The sequence below is a fragment of the Phoca vitulina genome, unplaced genomic scaffold, assembly GCF_004348235.1.
Source record: "Phoca vitulina isolate PV1807 unplaced genomic scaffold, GSC_HSeal_1.0 scaffold2, whole genome shotgun sequence".
In the NCBI taxonomy this organism is placed as follows: Eukaryota; Metazoa; Chordata; class Mammalia; order Carnivora; family Phocidae; genus Phoca; species Phoca vitulina.
Genome location: NW_022589705.1, coordinates 55,965,697 through 55,987,818, shown reverse-complemented (window position 1 = coordinate 55,987,818; position 22,122 = coordinate 55,965,697). Strand labels below are relative to the sequence as shown.

General features: G+C 47.2%; 1 protein-coding gene across 13 annotated transcripts in view; it reads right to left on the bottom strand.

The window, feature by feature from the left end:
- DAB1 (DAB adaptor protein 1) overlaps nt 1-22,122 on the bottom strand; it is a 1,119,086-nt gene that overhangs the window by 38,308 nt on the left and 1,058,656 nt on the right. For all 13 annotated transcript variants that reach the window (XM_032427988.1, XM_032427951.1, XM_032428047.1 and 10 more), the window contains one exon: nt 18,198-18,257. In XM_032427988.1, coding sequence (XP_032283879.1) covers nt 18,198-18,257 — 60 coding nt within the window. The remainder of the gene's footprint in view (nt 1-18,197; nt 18,258-22,122) is intronic.

Genomic DNA, 22,122 nt, shown 5'->3' with positions numbered 1-22,122 from the left:
GAGAGAGATGGGGAGGGAGGGGGGAGAAAGGAAAGAGAAGAAAAGGGGGGGCGGACAGAGGGAGGGAGGGAGAGAGAGATAGGAGGGAGGGAGGAAGGGAGTAATAGAGGGAGAAAGGAAGGAAGGATGGATAACCATGGAATAGTTACTTGGTAGGTGACTGTAGACAGAATCCAGGCCACTGTAAAGTGTTGGGAAACACAAATCCCAGCAAGGGGCAAAGTCCCCTGGAGAAGCTGAAGGTGTGACATAGCCTTCCCAGCAGAAACAGCCACAGCAGGTTCTGGTGACCATACCTTCCCCCCGTGTGAACACTGGCGAGGCTGGACCATTCTGGGGGTCAGCCCCATCATTCATCCCTCCTACCCCATGCCCTTCTCTTCTCTACTCTTCTTCTCCGTCCTGACTTCAGAATCCAGTTAGCAACTCCACATTTCCACACCCAGATTTTCTAAAACATAGGCATTATTTTCTTGAGAAAAACAAAAAGACAAAAAAAAAGGTAAGGATGGGGCCAGTGGCACGATCTGCAGGCTGAGGGTGGAGTAAAACAAGAAGCTACTCAGAGCTAAGTACGCTGGATCTCAGTAACAGTGATGAGGGGTAGGAGATGCGGATCACGATGCCTACAAGGGGGCAGTGTCGGGGTTGGGGGTGACAGTGCTGGTGACCAGTGACCTCTGTCATGACTATGAGAACCCACTGCTATTTCCCTCCACATCTATTTACTGAGCAACTATGATAAGACACAGTCCTTGTCTCCCTTGAGGGAGACGGAAAAGAAGACAATTGTCCTAGGATAATTATCACGCGAAGCCTTCAGTACAGAGCGCTTGGTTCAGAGTGACGACATGGCTCATGCCGGCGGTTCACACTGCTGTTGTCTCGACTACAAAACACTCAGGATCCAACCCAATCCTGAGGGCGGCCGACATTTTGAGATGGCTACAGTAGTGCTACTGGGGGGCTGACGGTATCGGTGCTGTTGTCGTGAGGCAGTGATCAGAAAGAGAGATGAAGGTACGGCTATTTCTACGGTGACAGCCAAAATGGGGCCAGTGATGGGGATCAGGAAGAAACACCGAAAACACCAGCCCGGCCACTGAGTTTCTGCAGGGGCGCTGGCACCAAGTTCATGCTTTCACACTCGTAGAAGCCTCCGGGGCTCCAGATCCTGGTCCCAACCCATGGCCTCACCCCAAAGCGCTGCCACTTGACAAGGAGAATTTTGGAATGTGGAGCCCCCTTCCTTGCTTCGGCTCCCTTCGTCGGGCTGCAAGACGGCTTTCCTCCTCCAGCGGCCGTCAGCAAGGGAGCACACGTGCACAGGTGGAGAGGTGAAGAGAAGACGGGAGGCTGAAGGCGAACAACTTCCCCAAAGCTCGTAATTACTTGTTTTTAACGATCTCTTCCTTTATTGCCTCTCCTTTCAAAAATCTATTATTCTGGTCCTCCATTAGCAAAAACTCGAGGATGTTTCAAAGCTCCTAACAAGATTTGGCAGCAGTTCAGTACTTTGAAAAGGGAGTGAATTAGAACCCCTTGTGAAACTGGCTCAGCGGCATGACAAGATCCCTACACACTGGTGGGGAGGAGGGCAGGGGACCTTCTCCGAGAGTCAGCTGTCTCTTTCTCTGCTGCTGCGTGTGTCATGGAGAGGCTACTCCTGGGACCCAGATGGCACCCAAACGGTAACAAGAAATACTGGATGGAGCTGAAACTAAGGGAGAGTAGCGGAGGCTCAGGCTGAGCGCAGAGCCAATCAGAGGAAATCACAAATGGAAAGATGTCACAGCAGAGGAAAAAAATAGTCAGGAGGGCTTCGCCTGCTGCTCTGACAGCCGTTCTGGGCAAAATGCTTTTCCTTTTCTTCTCTGGAAGAATGCAGATTTTATGTGCTCGGGCATATTCATTTCCTTAGTCACGTCTTCATTCCTGGATTCAGTCCTCAAGGCATTCATTTAAGGATTAATAAACTTCCTGAGTGCCCACCACAAGCAAGGCATTGGGCCAACACTACAAAGGCTGAGATGCTGTCCCTCCTCTGAGCTGTAACAGTCAAGCTAGGCCAACTGGAAGGTTGCAATTCAGGTCAGAGCGTGACGAGTGTCACAACAGGGGTACTGCACTGAGCGTTTTCAGAGCGGGGGTCAACGTCACTGCTGCAACGCCATGCATAGGACGGAAGTCATCACAAACAACCAAAACCAGAATTCTCTTTTTGGGTGAATGCAAGTTGACTACTTGACTCATGTCTTGATTTTTCTTTGTTGTGAAATTGGGGAAATATCCATCTCACAAAACTATGTGAAGATTAGCTTGGGTAAGATTTCAGGCAGTAGCTTCACAGGCGTGGCACCTGATATACATTTGGAGTTAAGACCTCCAAATAAGTATCACGATTCCCCTCCCAACTGTACAGACTAAGAGGAGACCCGTAAGTCACCGCAGAGAAACCTAGCACATATTTTACCACAAGGAAACTAAGGCCCCAAGGAAAGCCCAGCTTGCTCATATGTAAAACAGTGAGGGAAATGGCTACTTCACAGATCTCTGAAGATCAGATGAGGCAATGTTCACCAAAAGGACAGACCTGGACAGCAGCCTAAAGGTTGGAAGTCAGGAAATCCGGAAGAGCACTATCCTCAACTGTCTCTGATTGAATGTCCAACTTACAAATAGTTTGTAAATTTGTGTCATGATTTCACATGCCCTCCTAACAGGTCTCTTAGTATATTTCTCCCCTTCAGGCTTTGGTACAAGCTACTCTCCATGACTAGCTGCCTTTCTCATCCTTGTTCATTAGGAGAACCACAACACATCCCTAGAGACTTGAGTCTAATTACCTGTTCCAAGCCTTTCTCCAAAGCCCTCGGGATGGATTAGATGAGCCTCCCCTGGGCAGGCTCACATATGTCCAGTTGCAATGGTTGATTTTCTCTTCTCCACTACAGACTATGACCTTGTAGAGACTAAGTTCCTTTTATGGGACACTGTATCTTACTTATTTTTGCATTCCTAATATCTAGATAGCCCAGTGACTAGCACACAAAAGGAAATTATATTGAATTGGCAAATTAAAAAAAAACAGAATGAGTGAATGGATGAACATGTTTATATAAGAGAATAGGAAACTGAACAGAAACTTGGTTATAGCATGACTTACTAAGCGGAGGGTATGGTAGTCCATATGGTGTTTCCAAATGCTCGGCATGAATGTGTGTGCACATGTATGCACACACATACACACACACTTGCTCACTCACAAAGACTTGGCATTTACTATTATAAACTCTAGAAAGGATCACATATCCACTCTGTCACTTGACCCATTGAGGCTTTGCAATCAGGGTAAATGGCCCTTGTTCTGATTTCAAAGACATGCTAGGGAGATGTCTCAGAAAAAGTTACAAAAACAGGGATATGCCATCCTTCTGGCCCTTCTAGTACCTGGATGATATTTTCATCTGAATTCTTCAAGTCCTTCCCATTAGTGAGATCCATCGGTGGCTGAAGGGTGGTAGTCAATCTGTGACACTCCTCATTACTTGAAGTTGGGCCAATATCTGATCTTATCACCCTCCCCCTTAGTTGCTAGAAATTGGTGAAGTGATCCTATCCCATGTCCAAAGAACTCTGGATCTCCCCCAACCCATTCTTTCCTTGTCTTCTGATTTCTGTAAAGGCCAACAACTCATGCTTAGATGCTCAAGCCCTCACGTGTACTCTTGATCCCTCCTCTCCCACGCCCTGACATCCAACCATTCACTAAAAATTGCTCTCTCCAGAAGCTACCTCAACTCTGCCTGCCTCTTCCCATCCCTTCCACTGCATTCTCTTTTGCCTGGACTTCTGTTTTTACTCTTGCCCCTTAAGTTCATCTCCAATACAGCAGTCACAGTGGTATTAAATCAGATCAGGTTCACTTTCCTGCGTAAAAGGTTCCACTGTCTTCCATTACACTTGGAACAAAATCCAAACTCTGCACCATGACCTGTAGGACTGTCCTTGCCTGGCTGCCCCCCCGCCCCCGTGTCTGAACTCATCTTCCACTCTCCCCCTTTCCTGCTGTGCTCTGGCCAATACCGTTCTTCCCTCTGTTCCTCGTGGACCACTGGGGCATGCCCTTATCCTTGCTTTTCCCTGTCCCTGGCCCACCGGTTTCTTCTCATAATTTAGATCTCAGCTCAGGTGTCACCTCACTAGGGAGACCTCCTGTGACCATTTCCCTAAATAGGAGAGCAGCTCCCCACTTCTCATCACATTATCTCGCTTGATTTTGTGGCTTGCACTCATGCTCTGTTTGTCTTTTACCTTGTTTGCTGGCAGCCTTCCCCTGGGAAATGTGAGTTGGGCAAGGGCTGGGACCTGGGCTGACTTGTATAGCACCTAGGCAGAAACCATGCAGTTACAACAGAGACACTTTGTGCATGCTACTACAGGGACAAGGGAAGTGCACGCTTGCTACTTTGACATCACTGCTTTGGTCTCTGCTGCTTTTCCTGCCTGTTTTCTGGTGCTGGACACCCTCTCTCTGAAGACCAGGTAGTAGGGCAAGAAGATGGCATATTTCACGAGATCCTACACAGACCTCACAGGCAGAGACCCTCGTTACCTGCATGCTGGCTACATCTGCTCTATGAAAGACCTTTTTAATCTAAACTAGTCCATATAGACTTGATCAGGTCACAAATGGTTGAGATCATTATTTTTGGTTGTGGTAGATCCATAAAACCCCCAAATGGACAAATCACTTTTGATTCATCTCTCTCCCACACGCTGACATCCAATCATTCATTAAGAAATGGTAATTCTATCTCTAGAATGTATCCCAAACAGTCCATTCTGGTCTGAAGAGGAAGGGATGGTTTTAATATTAAGACCTCAGCCCTTCTTGGCCAGGTGGGAGTCATGCAGCAAAATAATAACGGTTACTGTTTAGATGGAACTTCCTCTGTGTGTGTAGACACTATTTACATATTAACTCCTTTAATTATTACAACGAATGTAGGTGCTGTTGCTATCCTCATTTTCAGAGGAGTAAGCTGAGGCCCAGAAGGATTAATTAACTTGCCCAAGGTCATACGACTAGTAAATGGTAGAGCTACAATTTTCACCAAAGTGGGCTAGCTTTGGAGTACGTGCTCCGAACTATTAAGCTATGCTGAGGAGAACAAAAGGTGTCAGACGATCTGGGCTTTAAGACTAGGGAGAGAGTTAAGGGTTCTGGAAGGAGCAACCACAGTGGGCAGCTTAGGAGCCCGCCCTGCCACAGCCAACCCCGATCTTCTCTGGAGGACCCTGGCCAGATCACACTGCAAGTAATAATGACTGGGGCCCAAGGGGTTGGAAATTTCTAGGTGACTGTGGAAAGAACAACAGAGAAATAGCCAGGGACACAAGGAGATTGAAAAATACAGGAAATCAGGAACGAAGCCAGAGTATTGGGCTGACAGCACACACCGGTGGGAAAGAGGAGTAATAGAGACCAGGAGAGCTGCTAACCTGCCTGAGAGAAACATGGTGAGGCGCTGACAGAGCTCTGCAAAAGGCAGGAAACAGGAGGTGGGGCGGGGAGAGTGTGTAACAGGTGAGTCAATGTCACCTTCCCAGGAGCCCTTCTTTATGTACAAGTCAGGAGCCAGGGATGCCTCCTTCAGAGCCAGACCTTATTTCCCTCTCCCCCTAGCATCTCAACCTCAGTCTTCTTGTTCATAAAATGGAGACAATCATAGTTGCTATGTTAGTTAAACTAGATAAACTGAGTGGAGCATCAGAATCCATTGGGGGAGCTTTATCAATCTCCCTTTACACACACACACACACACACACACACACACACACACACACAGGCACACGAGCCTTACCAAAGCAGATCCAGGGGGTGGGGCCAAGGAAGTTGCGTTTTTTTAAAAAGTATCACAAATGGCTGTTTAGGCAATGCAGTCTTGGTGATTCACTGAACCAGCTAGAGCTTACCGAACAACGCCCGTGCTCCCTGTTCCCCAGTAAGTGCTCAGCAAATGTTCATTTCTTGCCTCCTCTCCAAGTCTTTGCTAAAACAGGTGTTGCGTGTTTCGGGGTGGGACTGTCCCCAACATGTATTTTTGTATTCTCCACGATCATTCATCTCTTTCTCCTTTTTTACAACTCGAGTTTGTTCATTATCCTTCTGTAACCACTAATAATGGTAGTTACGGAAAGAGAAAGGGGCGGCCTCTGCATGATGATTTATCCAGAAAAGCTGAATTACTGTACCAAGAGAGAATGAGTGTCAGCATCAATGGATATTTATGGGCAAACTGTATATTATAGCGGTGCTCCTTAGAGATGCTGTAGTTAAGGTTCTGTGAATGTTAATGGTCTGTATTAGAGGAATAATGATAGGCTCACAGCAGTAGCAGTTAACAGATACCGCGGGTCCACATTTTTTCACCACGTAACAGATCTCCAAATAATCTGATTTATGCCCACTGAAGGGGCGAGCATGTGTCAGGGCACCTCTACTTTGTAGCTAGTACTGCAGTTGTTTCAGCCCAGGTAACAATGGGTGCAAAGTGCCAAGAACAAGAAGGACAGAGGCTTCCTGCCTTCTGTTTGAAATCTCATGTGTTTTCTGGTCTTCAAGACAAGGTTGGTCCAGTTGGGAAGGACATTCACTGGCTTTAGGTAGGTGGCCCTACATCCTGGTTTGCTTAAGAACAGCTCCTGTTCATGCCTATTGTCCTGATGGCACTGTTAATAGCAGACCCCTTTTGCTTTCAAAAGTGACACAGTTTGGATGATAAACTAGGTCACCCTGGATTTAAGTTCAGAGAGAACTGGCTTAGATTCTTAGTGATGCCTCTTCTGGCCATGCTAAGTGATTTAACTTCTCTGATCTTTAATATCCTTCATAGTAGAGGAGAGACCTACTTCTCATGGTTGCTTGGGAGAGTCCCGTGGTTGTGCGTAAGTGCCTATCTCCGCCCCTTGCTTTGATAGTGACAAATGTTCCTTATCCCCGCCCCATAGCCATGAAACTCTCCTGCAGGTTCAGCCCTACCCCAGACTCTCAGGTTACACTTGATCTTGTTGAATTTGCTTAGCCACGGAGAATTAAAGGCACTCTAGCCCCTCCCTCTATATACCAAAGTTATTCCCGCCCATAGACCAAAGCACCCTAGTGACTGGGCCAGGTCTTACTCCTCCTTCTGCCTCTTGAAGCACTTGGTATAGTCCTATGGCCATAACAGCTCATAATAATAATTATGGCTAACATTTATTGAGCATTTACTATGTGCCAGAGGCTGGTCTATATGTTATACATGTATCACCTTATTCAGTCCTCAGAAGAATTCCATGAGGTAGGCACCATAGTCATTATGTACATTTTATGAGTGAACACACCATTCAGGTTCACACAGCTGGTAATTGAGGGAGAGGAATGTAAGGCCTAAGCAGTAGGGCTGAAAGGCTCCACCTCTAACTAATGCCAAGTGCTCTGCCCATGTTGTCAACTGGCCACTCAGAGCAATCCAAAAGATAAAGCACCTTGCCTAGTCGTACAGCTAAGAAATATAAAGCTCTGATTAACTTCAAATTCTGTGTTCTTTCTGCTGCTTTACTCTCTCTCGAAGAGTAGGCTCGCAGTCTGTGTTCATGAATTCGCTTATAGAATAACAAAGGCTCCAATGGAAAATAACACGAAGGATCTTTTCATCTGAACACTCCACTTCTCCCACCCATGGAATTAACTGGTGGATTTTTTGGACAGTGGTTTTCACATTACCCTCTCTGGATCTCTGCCTTTCTAGAACCTTCCATCCTTCAGTAAAGGATTCCAGGTGGGTAGGCCTTGAGGCTCCAACCCAGCTTCAACCACAACTACCCTTCCATCTGTTTATATATAAAGCTACTGGGCACATTTCATTTGAATGAAAGTTCTGGGGTTTTATAAAAAGCTTGAAGACCATTCCTTCAGGAGAACAGTGGCAGGTATTTACGCACAGCAATGGAGTGATCACTGTTTTGTCCAGACATGATTACTGCCAACACACAACTGAGCAAACAGGACACCAGGCAACTGCTTACGTAAGCACTTATCCCCTTCCACATTTGCATTTGTAGAAAACAAGTTTTAGGAATGATTTAACAGCAAGCTGTCTACAACTCTGCTTGATTCCATTCATGACAGCCCGGTTTTTCAAACTGCAAAGAAAGAGCCAGATATCATTCAAAGTGATAATGTGACACCACCCAAATGGAAGTCAGGGACTGAGAACAGAGAGGGGGATGAAAGGGATGACTACTGTCTTTGGCAAGAACCTGAAGACAGAGAATGGAAAGGCTGACCTGCAAACACTCTTAGAACCTGGAGACATAAAATAGCATGTACGTAACTGACAGCACTAGATAAGAGGAGATGGAGCGTTCAGGCCGTAATGCCTGGTTCATGACCTCCCCAAGCTGGCCACTTGTGAGATAGCTTAGACCTCATGTTTCTCTCAGCCCCATCAGCAAGATCGTTCCAGATCTACCCCATCATTCGCTCAAATTTACACACCTCCCTCCCTCCATCCCTCTCCCTGTCTGCAGGGTCTCACCCTCAGTCCAGACCCACTGTAGTCCTTATTTATCTACCTCTTGACCTCTTTGCCCTCAGACCCATTCTTGCCCTCCCTCTGCTCCATGTGGTATGGTGAGGGCTGATCCCTGTCAACTCCATTGCCCAAGCTCCCTTGCCAACCCACTTCCCCTTAGATTTGGCCAACAGGAGGAGCTAACTGGACGCTGGATGGTGGGAGGAAGGGAGAAGAACTGAATTTCTCGCTGGCCCTTTTCGGGCAGGGTTCTGGCAAGTGGTGGAGTCGCCTGCATGGTTTCAGTTTCCACCAGACAGCCGGCCCCTCTGGCCAAGGTCCCCGCTCCTGCTGGACAGCTCCCTCTGCAGCCCCAGGGCCTGCTGGCAGCCTTGGCCCCTCTCTTTGTGCTTCCAGCCCGGGGGATGGTAGCAACTTCTGACTCTTACTAATTTGGGTTGCCCCACTGTCCTCTGTTTGGCTCTGCAGTTCTTCTAACACCTTTGTAACGAGTTTTCCACATTAAATTCCCTCTATTAAATTACCTCGTGTGGGCTCTGTTTTCCTGACTTCATCCTGATAGATACACATAGGTAATCCCATTAGCTTCTTAATGGTCTCTCCAATGGCCAAGCCACCTGCTGTAGGCCACCAAAGTGATGCTGAGAATCGGAACTCGAATAGCGCCACTCCACACCTTAGAGCATCAGTGGCTTCCCAGCCAATCCCAGTTTCTGAGCACCACATTCCAGGCCCTTCACTCACGGGTGCTGGTTTCCCTTGGCACCCTGTCTCCTGCTGCCATGCAGGCATCCTGCAGTCCCACCACTCCAGACTCTTCATCAGCCCCTGGGATATGGCATGCTTTTCCACATTTCAGTGCCTTAAACATTCAGCTCCTTCTTCCTGAATACTGTTCCACTTTCCTCCAGTGCCAAGTTCCCCATCATCTTTTAAGACTCCACCTCCTGGGTGAAGACCTCCCTGAACTCCCTCGGGCAAAGTGTGCTGCTTCCCCACTATGCTCCCACAGCATCTTCTAGACAGCCTCTTATGGCCTGGATTACATCGACTGCAATTATTGGTATAAGTCTACCTTCCTGAGACCATTAAGATTCTCAAGCAGCCAGCCTTATTCATCTTTCTATCTCTAGTGAATAGGATACTTTCTGGCAGGTAGGAGGTCCTTAGTAAATATTTGCCAAGTGGATGAATGAGTGAATCAATAAATGAATAGAAGTTGTCAGGAAACTCAAAAAAGGACTCTTCACACCTGAGCTGTGGGATTACAAGTCCTGAAGGTCTGTCACTGCAGGCATGGGGGCCAAAGCCAGCGTCAGGCATGTTCATCGGTGCTCACCACAAGTGCTCTGGAGGGATTCCTGCATCGGTGGGAAGGCTAAACCAGCAGCTTTTCATGTTCTCCTTAACTCTGAGATTCTAGGAATTTTGGATTCTGTCTCAGGACGGTTTTGTTAAGTACTGTGAAAAGAAAGCCTGCCTGAGAAACATGAGACGGGGCCAACTTCTTTTTCCTTCGTGGGAATATGCAGATTCAGATTCCTTTCCCTTAGCTCAGGAAGACCTCCTCTTGTGTGACATCTATGTTAACTGCATTCCAATAATTATCATTTCTCTACAATGTGGTGCTTAATGAGGAAGTGAAACTGACAAATGTTCAGACTAGATTTAATTCAATTATGAAACATCTTGATCCAGATTTCAAACTACAGGAAAAACCAACTGCTGAATTGTGAATGAAAATTTTTTTGCCATGAAAGATGGGGATGGGCGGGGCGGCAGGGTGGTTAGGAACAGTTGTCCAGAGAATTTCGGCAACTCTTCACATTAATGGATTGACTCTTCCTACATTTGCAGCAGGGAAACCGAATTAAATCTAGGGCAAGGAAGGGGTGCCTGGGTGGCTCAGTGGATTAAGCATCTGCCTTCAGCTCGGGTCATGATCCCAGCACCCTGGGATCGAGCCCTGCATGGGGCTCCCTGCTCAGCAGAGAGCCTGCTTCTCTCTCTCCCTCTGCTGCTCCCCCTGTTGTGCTCTCTCGCTTGCTCACTCTATCAAATGAATAAATAAAACATTTAAAAAAATCTAGGACAAGGAAAATCAACTGAATACTGATTGTTGGGGGACAGGAGTCTTGTAGAGAAACATAGGCGTTTGGAGGGTGGGAGGCAGGGAAGGCCAAAGGGAGGGCCTTTGGAGGGTCTTTCAGAGGGAGGCAGCTTTCATTGAGATTTGTTCTTTGGGACTCAATTATCTTTTCAACATCAGAATGAACAAAACAGTGCACAGGCAGAGTGAGGGGTCAGGAACGAGTCTGATATGGGCGAGCCTCATGGAACTTGGGCTAAAGGGGGAGAGAGGTGTTCACAGCCACCCCCCTGCTGGGGGCCGGCCTCAGCAGCAATGAGTAATGGGAGTCAGAAACCGGCCTGAGTACTAATTCTGTCTAGAGGAGATGGGGGCTTGGCATTTTCTTTAATCCTAAGGGCAGTAGGTTTTAGTAGAAATTGTATGGGTGCCTGAGTCAGAACAACCTAAGGTTCAACTTTTAGCTCTGCCACTTACTGGCTTTGTGAGTGTAGGTGAGTAATGTGACCTCTGGAAGCTTCCGTATATATAACTGACACCTACTTCCCAGCTGTGATCACTAAATGAGATAGGTCAAAACCACAGTCTAGGCTATCCTGTGGCTCACAACATATGCTCAATAAAGTCAACCTGCTTTTTCCCCAGCTAAGTTCCCTTAGCCTCTCAGTGAGCATGGCTAGTGGCCTGGTGCTATGACACAAAGAAAGAAAATGAAGGGAGGCCTGGACTTGAGATCTGATCACTGGGGTTTCTACCAGTTTCTCCCAGCATGGCTCCTTTCCAAGACACAGCAGAGAGATGCCAAGCTCTCCAGAAGGAAACTAAGGAGGAAGAGATTTTCTAAGTACCTGCCCTGTGCCTAATGCTTGCTCAGTGCGGTGCCTTGATTATGATGCTTGGTAAACTTGTTTCCAGCCAGAGCAGTGATGTCACAGGGCAAGGCCACAACTAATTGCTGCGCAATGAAAGCCAGGGAGAAGAGGATGGAGACAGGAGTGGGGCCTCTGGGGCGCCTGGCTTGGCAGTTGAGAAAGTGGGAGCAAGAGGATGAAGGAAATACTAGACGTAATAAACATGGGGGCAAGTGAACACGAAGACAGATGTGTGACTCTGAGGTCCACTCCTGCACTCACCTTCACAGCGCAGGAACCCTACAGAAACATTCACCTGCTGCTGGAATACTCCTAGGACCAGGGACCTCACTACTCTCTGAGAGCTGTCCTGTCCTCTGAAACTCAGCTCAGGTGGTTTCAAATTACTTTCTGATATTGAGCCCAGATTTGCCCTCTCTTGTCATAAAACTTGAGCCTTTCTTGTAATCCTGGGTCAGCCTGTAAAGTAACTGGAGGCAACTGATACACACCAGCCCTCAATCTTTACACCCCTAGGGGCTGTGAAAGCAACACTTCATCCTCACCCCAGAAAATGCCTCAATGTTGCTTCCTGAGTCTCACACAAGCCCTGAGGTGTTGGTAGAGGATGGTGATCATTTCCACTTTGCAGAACAGAAAAATGAGTCTCAGAAACTCGAAGTGATTGGCAAAGATCACACCCAAAGTGAGGAAAGAATCTCAGGGGGAGTCTGATCATTCCTTTCAATTTCTGAACCCATGTTTCATGGGAAACAAATGAATGTTGATGCTAGCTTATTAATTTGACAACTCATGTGTCCCTTCCATTTACCACTATGCCAAACTTTTAAGTCTCTCTTTTGAAGGCCAAAGAAAGTTCTGCTAGAATCCATTGACTGGTTATTACTGATAATTAGAAAGTCTTTTATGTTTAATACAACAACATAAAAGGGTTTTAAACTGGACAATTACAGGGTGAAGAATTCTTTTTCAGCCATAAGCATATTACACGAGCTGGGAAGGAGGGGAGGGGAGAAGACAAGGGCTGGGTGTTTCTCATGTGACAATGACATGAGGCATGCAAAGGTTTAGGTCCGTGTCATTGAAACAGTTGACCATGAAGGTTAAGTCTCAGCCAAGTTCAGTGTTGTGGGGCATAACAGGGTCTGAAAGAGGCACTTCTGCAACCTGTGAATGCACCATTCCATTCTTAAAGTCCCCCTGCAGAACCAGAATCATGTTCAAAGGCTAACAGAGTGCACAAAGCACTAAATAATGGATGTGGTAATGGGCTGCTTAGCAGACATCTTCCTCCCCACTCAGGAATGTGCATTCCTGACAGCCCCAATGAGGCCAGGATGTCTGTCTAAAGAACATGAGCAGCATTATCAGCTGGCCGAAAGGAAGACTACCTTCATGTCCCCTGTTTCTTCTAGAAGGAAAATGATGATAAATTCATCAGTTCTGAGTGCTGCTAAGCAGAGGCAGTGAAAACGCAGGAGCCCAAAGGACCTCAGTGATATGCCCAGAAGGTACTTTGCCTGCCCACGTCCTGTTCATCCTTCAAGGCTCTGCCCAAGTGATACCTCCTTCCTCTCTGTCTCTCTAGCCAGCTAACATTCCCTATCAGCCAGCATCTGTGCTATTGGAATTCAAAGACCTCAGCATAAAAATAAAGCCTGGGTGCAAATCTTCCAGGTGCCTTGACTAGGAAGCGAGGAAATGTATATTTTTGGGAGTGAGTGGGATTAATCCTTCTCTTGGTTCCAAGTCCTAGGAACGGGTGGAGGGGAGCGTAGTATGACCCTAAGAGCAAATCTGCTAGAAGGAGGGAACATTATAGGTCTGGATTAAAACAAGCCAACAAAAGCATCCTAATATGTTATTTATGAAAGGGGAACAAGAAAGGTACAAGTACAGTTTAGCACCCCAAGGTTATTGGGCCTGGTGGGGTAAACTAGCGCATGGATGCATGAAGGTGGGGGAGCGGGAAGAGAGGGAATCGGCTTTCTCTCTGGACCTGCAGCCCAGCTCAAGACAAAACTGTGCTCCCATAAGTTGAAGCACTGAGGTGGGTAAGACCCATAAGAAATGCAATGGATTCTAACTTCTGTGCCAAACTCTAGAATCCAATACACCAAAAGTGACACCTCGGTGAGAATATCTCTGACCACGGAAGGTGACAATGAGCCAGGGACTGAGCTCTACGACAGAGGTTTTGGGGCTGCAATCAAGGATCCTATTGGCTTCAAGGCCCACAAAAATTTACATGGGCACATGTGTGGGTTTTTTTGTTTTGTTTTGTTTTTTCATGGGGAAAGAGTATACCATCAAAAGCTCAAAGAGATCCCAAGTCCCCAGAGGAGTTACTTTAGAGAGTAATGATTAGGAGTGATTCCTGTCCTCAAGGAGCTCACAGAAAAGTAGAAGAAACAAATAGAATAGAACAGCTCATGCTGTTGAATCCCTACTCTGCACCAAGCCCTCGGCTGATTCACATCCTTCAGCTCATTTAGTCCTTAACACAAACACTCTAAGGCAGGTACTGTCTGTCATTAACCCCAAAGCCAAGACCTTTAAGAAAATCAAAGTCATCAAAAGGAATGAAATCTTGCCATTTGCAACGACGTGGGTGGAACTGGAGGGTATTATGCTGAGTGAAATAAGTCAAACAGAGAAAGACATGTATCATATGACCTCACTGATATGAGGAACTCTTAATCTCAGGAAACAACCTGAGGGTTGCTGGAGTGGTGGGGGCTGGGAGGGATGGGGTGGCTGGGTGATAGACATTGGGGAGGGTATGTGCTATGGTGAGCGCTGTGAATTCTGTAAGACTACTGAATCACAGACCTGTACCTCTGAAACAAATAATACATTATATGTTAAGAAAAAAAAAAATAGTAGGAGGGGAAGAATGAAGGGGGGGAAATCGGAGCAGGAGATGAACCATGAGACACTATGGACTCTGAGAAACAAACTGAGGGTTCTAGAGGGGTGGGGGTGGGGGGATGGGTTAGCCTGGTGATGGGTATTAAGGAGGGCACGTTCTGCATGGAGTACTGAGTGTTATACGCAAACAATGAATCATGGAACACTACATCAAAAACTAATGATTTAATGTATGGTGATTAACATAACACAATAATATTAAAAAAAAAATCAAAGTCAAGGGCTCACATGGATTCATTAAGAAAAAGTAACAATGCACTGTTATCACTGCAAAGAGGAGCACAGTGGTCTCCGGCGGTGGGGGGTGGAGGGGTGGAGGTTTACTTTGGGGTAAAGAAGGCTTCCCAGAGGAGGTGTGCAATTACCTAGCATACTTGCACTCCCCTGCTCGGTGAGAACTGTTTGCCGGTGCATCGCTTGTAATGACAACACACGGAAATGTCCTCATTTAATCTAATCCATATGCTCTGTTAAGGGTTTTACATGAATGTGTCCTTTAATCCTCCAAACAAAGCTACAAGGCAGGCATGATTTTCTCTTTAAGATGATGACACTGAGGTTTAGAGATGAAAAAAGATACTCAAGGACCCTCGGTAGGTGGCCAGGATGAGAGCATACCCAGGTCTGATGCTGAAGATCAGGCCATTTCTTCTGGGGCTGATTTGTGGTTTTCCCCAGCGACTGCCCCACACCAAGTCACTTACTGGGCTCTGGGCAGACTTGGACCCAAGGAAGAAGAAACCCAGGGATATCTAGTGCAACACACCACAGGGCAGTCTCCCTTCTGGTGGGAAACCTGTGGAGGGCCCCAAGCGTCTTGGAAGCTGCTTAATATGCACTAATTTGGTTGTCTTTGGTTTACTTGTCTTTCTGGCTAAGGAGCAGGTGGTAAAGGAGCAAACAGCAAGATCACAGCAGGGATTTTCAGAGCACAAAGGAATCCTAGGGAATATGCGCTCATCAGAGAGGCAGGTCTATAGGGGCAAGCCTGGAGGACAGGAAGATCCCAGAACAGTGAGGGATGTGGGATATTTAAAGTACCTCTGGGAGGTTTAGGCAAGTGGGATCAAGTTTCCAACCCATATGCTATCTTCTCCTCAAAACCATTTAGTAAGTTGGGTTCAGTTCCTCTTTTTGGTGGATGAGAACAGTGAGGCACAGAGAAACAAGGGAACTTAGGAGTAGTCCCACAGGTTGTTAAGAGCAGGAGTTGAGATTCCAAATGCAAGCATCTGCCTCTCTCTCCCTTAGAGCTGGTGCTTTTGACTTGCAACCTCTCTTTGGCTTTTAAAAATGTTGAAACTGTTCATGAAAAAGCCAGCCTCGGCCCAGATGCTTCTAGGACTCTGTGGGAACAGAGGGCTGGGAGCTCCTGCAGGCCACTCAGGCAGCCCAGATAGTTCCCAAGCAAAACTTTAGCACGTTTACTTAATGCCTATTTCAGAGTCAGAAAAACAGGGAATTCCCTTTAAAAGAAAGTACCAGGGATTTTCATCAATTCCTTCTACAGGGCAGAGTCATTTGCATGTTTATGAAAACCTCCTAGCACGGCTGTATCATGCCCGGCTTCCATGTGCCAGGCCCTGGGCTTGCTTCTGGTAGTTCAGGAACCTGAGGAAGCTCCTGGAAGTAATGTGCAAAGAGAAGAGTTTCGACACTGTGTGCCAAGTGCTGTTAAAATAGAGGAATGATAAGGAGTGGAGCACAGAGGGAGGGGTGAGATCAGAAAGTTTCCCTGAGCCCCCAGAGCCTGAAGCTAAGCTGGGATGTCAGGGGAGGACGAGGCTACTTCAGGAGGCTGCAGAGTTCAGTAGAGCTGGACCAGGGGGAGGTAGACAAGAGGTACAGGCTGAGGGTGGCATCTGGGTGTTGTGTATGTCAGGCTAAGGAGTTTGGATTTCTTTTTTTTTTGAGCTATTAAGCATGGAGATGGTATGGCCAGACTGGTTAATAAGTTCACAAAAACCAAGGCGGCAAATGGAGCATGTTTCCTCACATATCTAAACCTGTTAGGGGCAAGTGAGGCAATTTAGGCACAAACTGAATTGTAGGGAGCTGTGTGATGGGAGCTGAAGCAAATGGAAATACGGAGAACAGACCAGAGTCACAATGACAAGGAGGCTTGACAAATGCAAAGGCCTCAGGGAGAAAAAGAGCTTTTTCTCCAAGGGCACCGTGGTGCACGTTCTCTACTACGTTGTAGACTCAAGTTTTGGAGAAGGGCCCTGCACTTGGATATGCTTTCTCACGAAATCTAACGCACATTGGCTTCCGGAAGTAGTATTTAGGTGGGGTATGGCGGTTGCAAGATAGTGGGTAAAAAATGGAGGCTGATAGGAAGAAATTTCACCAGGTAAAAGACGAGCGGGGGCAGGGGAGGGTAGGAACGAACCAGAAACACTTTCAACTCAAGAGGACAGCAGCTCAGGCTTGGAAGGGACAACAGAGCTCCTCTTTCCCCTCTACCTGCTCCCCATTTGAGTCCCCCCAGTCTTTCTGACAGGTGGTCTTCAGAGGCTTGCCCAGCTCCAGTGACGGGGAGCTCACTCCCTTACGTACCAGCTGTTCTACCCTTAACAGCTCCGACCCACCGCTCAGGAAGGTCACTCTGCCTCTGGGCTGAAGGTGGCTTTCTTGCAGGGCCCCTCACCAGTCTCGGTTCCATGAGCCGGGCAACACAGAACAGTGTACTCCCTCTTCCATCTAGGGGCCCTTGGCACTCCCATCTCCATATTTATGGTTTCTTTTCTCCAGGCCAAGCATTTCTATGTCCTTCTGCAGCTCCCCTGGGAATGGGGATTCAAACTGCCCTATCGATCTGACCTTGAAACGTGCAGGGGTGCCTTCATGTCTCTCACAGGGTGGGGTCCAGAACCAATAACAATGTCCCAGATAGCGTCATTCAGCCTCACAACAGTCCGATTAGGGTTGGAGCTGGAATTTCTAAGGGTCTGTCTTCACAGCCTGTGTTCTTTCTACTCATTACTGAGCTGAGATCAACAGTGACTAAATACCCTAGTTCTTTTTACATGGGCTGTGGCCAAGTCATACGTCCCCCGGAGCAAAAGTTCTGAGGCTGCCTTCTGAGGGCCAACTGGAGGTCCTATATATGAGCCTGGCCTCGCAGTGGCATGGGGCAGTGTCACAGAGCTTGAGATTTCCCATTTCCAGGAGTCCCTCCAGCTGATGGGGTCTAGAGGTAGTGGACCTCCTGAGTTCTTAGAAAGCCCACTACACATGGCCTTTTTCACAGTGCTCTGTCCACTGGCTGCACCCTCACACACGCCAAAGGCCTTGGCCAGCTCTTCGACTGTCCCTCTGAGACCCGTCAACTACTTTCCAACTGGATGGCAACCCTCTTCCCAGGATCGAGACACTGCCCCCATCTGACCATGTATAATATAGTCTTTGGCGGGAGACTTTTGTCATTGCACACCTGAGACCTTGAGGCCCTCAGACATAGTGGTTTGCACAATTCAACTCACTGCCACTCATGCGGCCAGACCTTGGTCCAGACTGGCACCTCTTCCTCAGCCCCACCATTTCCACCTTGTGCCTCCTTCCCTCTGACTCACTGAGGAGTCCTTAGCATGCAGACCCTGGCAAAGCTCTACCAGTTGTGACACTTATATCCAGAAGAGGGGTTCTTTCCTCAGGTGGTAGACACAGTTTCATATGAATGGGGGTTACAGGAACCTGGCAGAAGAAAGAAGGTATACTTACACTTACAGGTTGACTTTTTGGCACATCATAAACACCTTCCTTCTTTTGGCTGGTGGGAACCTGTGGAAAAACCAAATTCAACACAGTCAAAACACTTTGATATTCCACTTTCAAAGAACAAAGCAACCCCACTCCAACTCCAGGCTGGCTGAGTGTGGAGGAGAACAGCCCCCGAGGCCCGAGGGTCCCAAATCAAAGGCAGGCCAGGCCCCTTCCCTAGGGACAGCTGGATGAGGGAGGAGTGTGTGAATCACTTCATTAATGTCTGCAGGGGGTCTCTGCCACTGGGCTCCTCACAGAATCACAGAACAGGAGGCTGCAGAGACGTCTCCTCAGGGGTCACATGGTGGATAAAAATCATCCTCGTTTCACCAAAGACAGAAATGGGACCCAGAAAGGTGTTCTGACTTGTGCGAAGTGATTAAAATTAGTTTGTGGCTGAGCTTAAGCTGCTTGGTGCACAGACTGAGATCCAGGTTATTTAAAATATAGCAAATATCAAGGTCTCAGTATCAAGAATGGCTTCTGCTGGGATCGTAGACAAGTCACGTGATATTCAGCACAAGGTTTTTTTCCAAGAAAAGGGGTCATCAATGGCATGAAAAGCGTAAGACAAGAATCCGGAAAATCTCAATTGTTTTTTAATATGTATCTGTATTTTCTTCCCTCCCTCTCTCCTCTGACTCATCCATCTGGTCTTACTGGGCCACTTGGTAACTTATCACCCCGTGCGGGTCACTTAGCTCCTCTGAGCTTCACCATTATAAAATGGGTGCTATTGGCTCTGCTTCTCGTTTGGGTTATTGTGGGGATCAAAGGAGAAAAGAGATGATAAATGAAAACTATTAGGACCTATAATACTGTAAAGTGTTAGAATGATGGCTTCTTTCACCACTGATACATTATATAAGTAAGTATAAGAACGTATTCTGTAACACTAACAACAGTAGACATGTTGAATACTTTTCTAATGAGTCAATCAAGGGCTTTACACCGAAACATTCTGGCTTGAAAGCAACCACTCATGCTTCCCAGCACCCAGCACAGGGCAGCTCACACCGCCATCGGACGCCTCAGCCTGTAGTGATTTTACAATTGTCTGCTCATCTGTGTTCCTTTTCATGAGACTCGGAGCTCCTCAAGAGGAGGCATGGTGCCTGCAGCTCAGTAGGCATTTGGTAAATGTCTTCTGGGTAAATATATCATCAGAAATGTGGGCAACAGTGAAGAAACAGAAAAAGTGTCTTTTAGGCTTGGACCAGCCAACTCTACCACATGAAGAAGGAGGAATTTCAGCTCATTCCTCAAGTCCCCTTTGCTGTTTCCACTCTCATCAGCTTAACTTCAAATCCTTATAATAATCCTAAGAACTCGGTATTAGAATCTTCACTTTACATAGTAGAAAGTGAGGCTCAGAGATGTTAGGGAAACTCTTCCAAAGCTTCCAAGCTAGCTAAGTGATGAGCTTCAAACCCAGCTCTTTCTGGCTACCAGACAAGGCACGAACTCACATTGACAGGGTGCTTTCTGTCTGCCAAGCACTGTTCTGAATGTTTGTGTTTACATGTATTCTCATGTAATCCTTGGGACCAGTCAGTTGGGTAAGGATGACAACTGTGTTGCAGAGGAGGAAAAGGAAGCAGAGGAGGGGTCCTGCAGATGAGCGGGGCTGCCAGAGTGGGAGTCCTGGCACTTGGCCTTTTAACTACGACACTATACAGACAGTCCCCACTGTCCCCATAGCTGTTCCCACTGCTTCTTTTTCTTGGACATCACATTCTACACTCTCAAAAGGTTGTGCACATTTTTGCAGAAAAGAGGACTATGAGAGAGCATGGAGATGCAGAAAATGCACTTTCTGAGCTGCTCTTGCAAATCTCAGCTCTCAGGTAGCCAATGAAGAACGTAATTTCTTTGCTCCTGATAACCGGCCGCCATCTAAAAGAAATCCTCTAAGAATGCCTACCGAGCCCTTGTTAACAAGGGCCAATAAATTACCAGCCCACACTTGTATTTTTACTAGCTCACCCTTTCCTGCGCAAAATGAACAGCATTTCTGTTCCCCGTAATTCACGGCTCACTATGGGCACTTAGCAAGTTGAACCGCGGCTGACTCTCAATTATCCCTGCAAATGGAGGAGAAGCGGCAGGATGGATAAACCCAAACTGTGCATAATTGAAAAAGCTTTGCTGCTTGGCTCTCCCATGGGTGAGATATCAATCTGCCTGTTTGTCCTTTAAGATTTATGTCGGCTGGGAAGTCTTCTCGGGAGCCTTGCTTGGCTCTCTACCTGGTGGGAGCCTTCCTCTATACCCTCTGTAACCTCTGCTACAGCCTTCCACTAAAAAATCAAAGTGGCCAAGAACCTATTATGCATTGTGCTCTGTGCTTTGCCCGGGACAATGATGGCGAACACGCTGGATATGGCCCACGATGGAATGGAGCTCCTTGTTTTACTGGGGGGAGGTGGGAAAGAAATCGGGCTACTCACATGAGCATAAAATGTGCTTTATCTTATGTGGGACCTGTCAAACCACACTGCAGCTGTAAGCTAGGGCAGGACAGATATTTCACTAGCCTGTTCCCCATCGGTAAATACCGGTTACACAGGCAATGTTTAAGCATCAAACGTATACCATGTGTGTGCTAAGGGCAGAACACTGGCAGAAGTGCCCGAGGGATGAAGACCAGAGAGAGCCTGGTCCGGGTTCTCCTCGCTACCTGGCTGGTCCCTTCTGCCTGTAGACCATTTCATAACATGACACTGCAGAGCGAGTGAGAACAGTTCTGAACCAAAAGGAAGCAGGAGATCTGGTTCCTGATCCCAGCTCTGCCACAGGCTGTGGGACCTCAGAGTGTCCCTTTGTTCTCTGAACCTCAGTCTTCTCACCTCGCTGTTGGAGACATTCAAGGGGGTACCTAGAAACTCCCGGGGGGTCGGGACCACGCCACGGTCTAGCCCATCCCCATGTGCCCGGCACATGCTAGGTGCACCATCCATAACTGCGCTCTGAATGAAGGAGTTAACAGATGTGGGATTATTGTCAAAGCTACACGTTAACCACCATAGGTACAGAAGACACTTTGAGCTCAGCAACATCCTAAGAGTGTTAGAGAGGCAGTTTAAGGGTTGAGTGACACAGGAGCAGAGACTTATCATTTTAAAATAACAATACTTGACACATCATGGGCGATTAAAAATGATTTTCGAACCAAGGAACGTGAACAATGCCTGGGTGGAAGGCTGCGGTCTTGCTGGCGCAGGAAGCTTGTTAACGTGCTACAGAATACCGGGTTGAGAAGCCGAGGCTCTGGCCTTGGGCCCAGCCCTTGAATTGGAGGATTTGATTTCCTTACGGTTTAAAATGATAGTCATCATAGCTATTCTTATCCTCCTGAGTTATTGCAAGGGTCAACGTTAAGTGAGGTGTAAAAACCCTTGTACCGCAAGGTTCTGTGTTGTTTTAAAAAAGATGACGGATAACTTTTTCTGGTGCACGCAAAAAGAAAGACAATTATTATTATTAATCCAGTTTGGAAAATGAGACTACTGATCCTCAAAGAGAGGTTACATTTACTCAAGAGTCTCTCCCTCCCTTACGCAGCGGTTATAAATAGCAAAGTCAGGCGAGGTTGCAACTTTCTGCTAGGCTCTCTGAGAGGAGGAGGCGAGCAAGTCATGTTCTACTTCACTTAATACATCATCATAAGACATCTTGAACAGCATCGGGTACCGATGACATTCTTAGGAAGTAAAGGGAACCAACATTTACACAGAACCTACTATGTACCAAGCGCTTTACACCTTCGCATCACTTCTAGAAGCAGATGACGTAGCGTCCCTCATTTTACAGCCCAGGAGATTGAGATACAAAAGTTATGTACTTCGCCCAAGACCACAAAACAGCTCAAGGATTAGGCCCC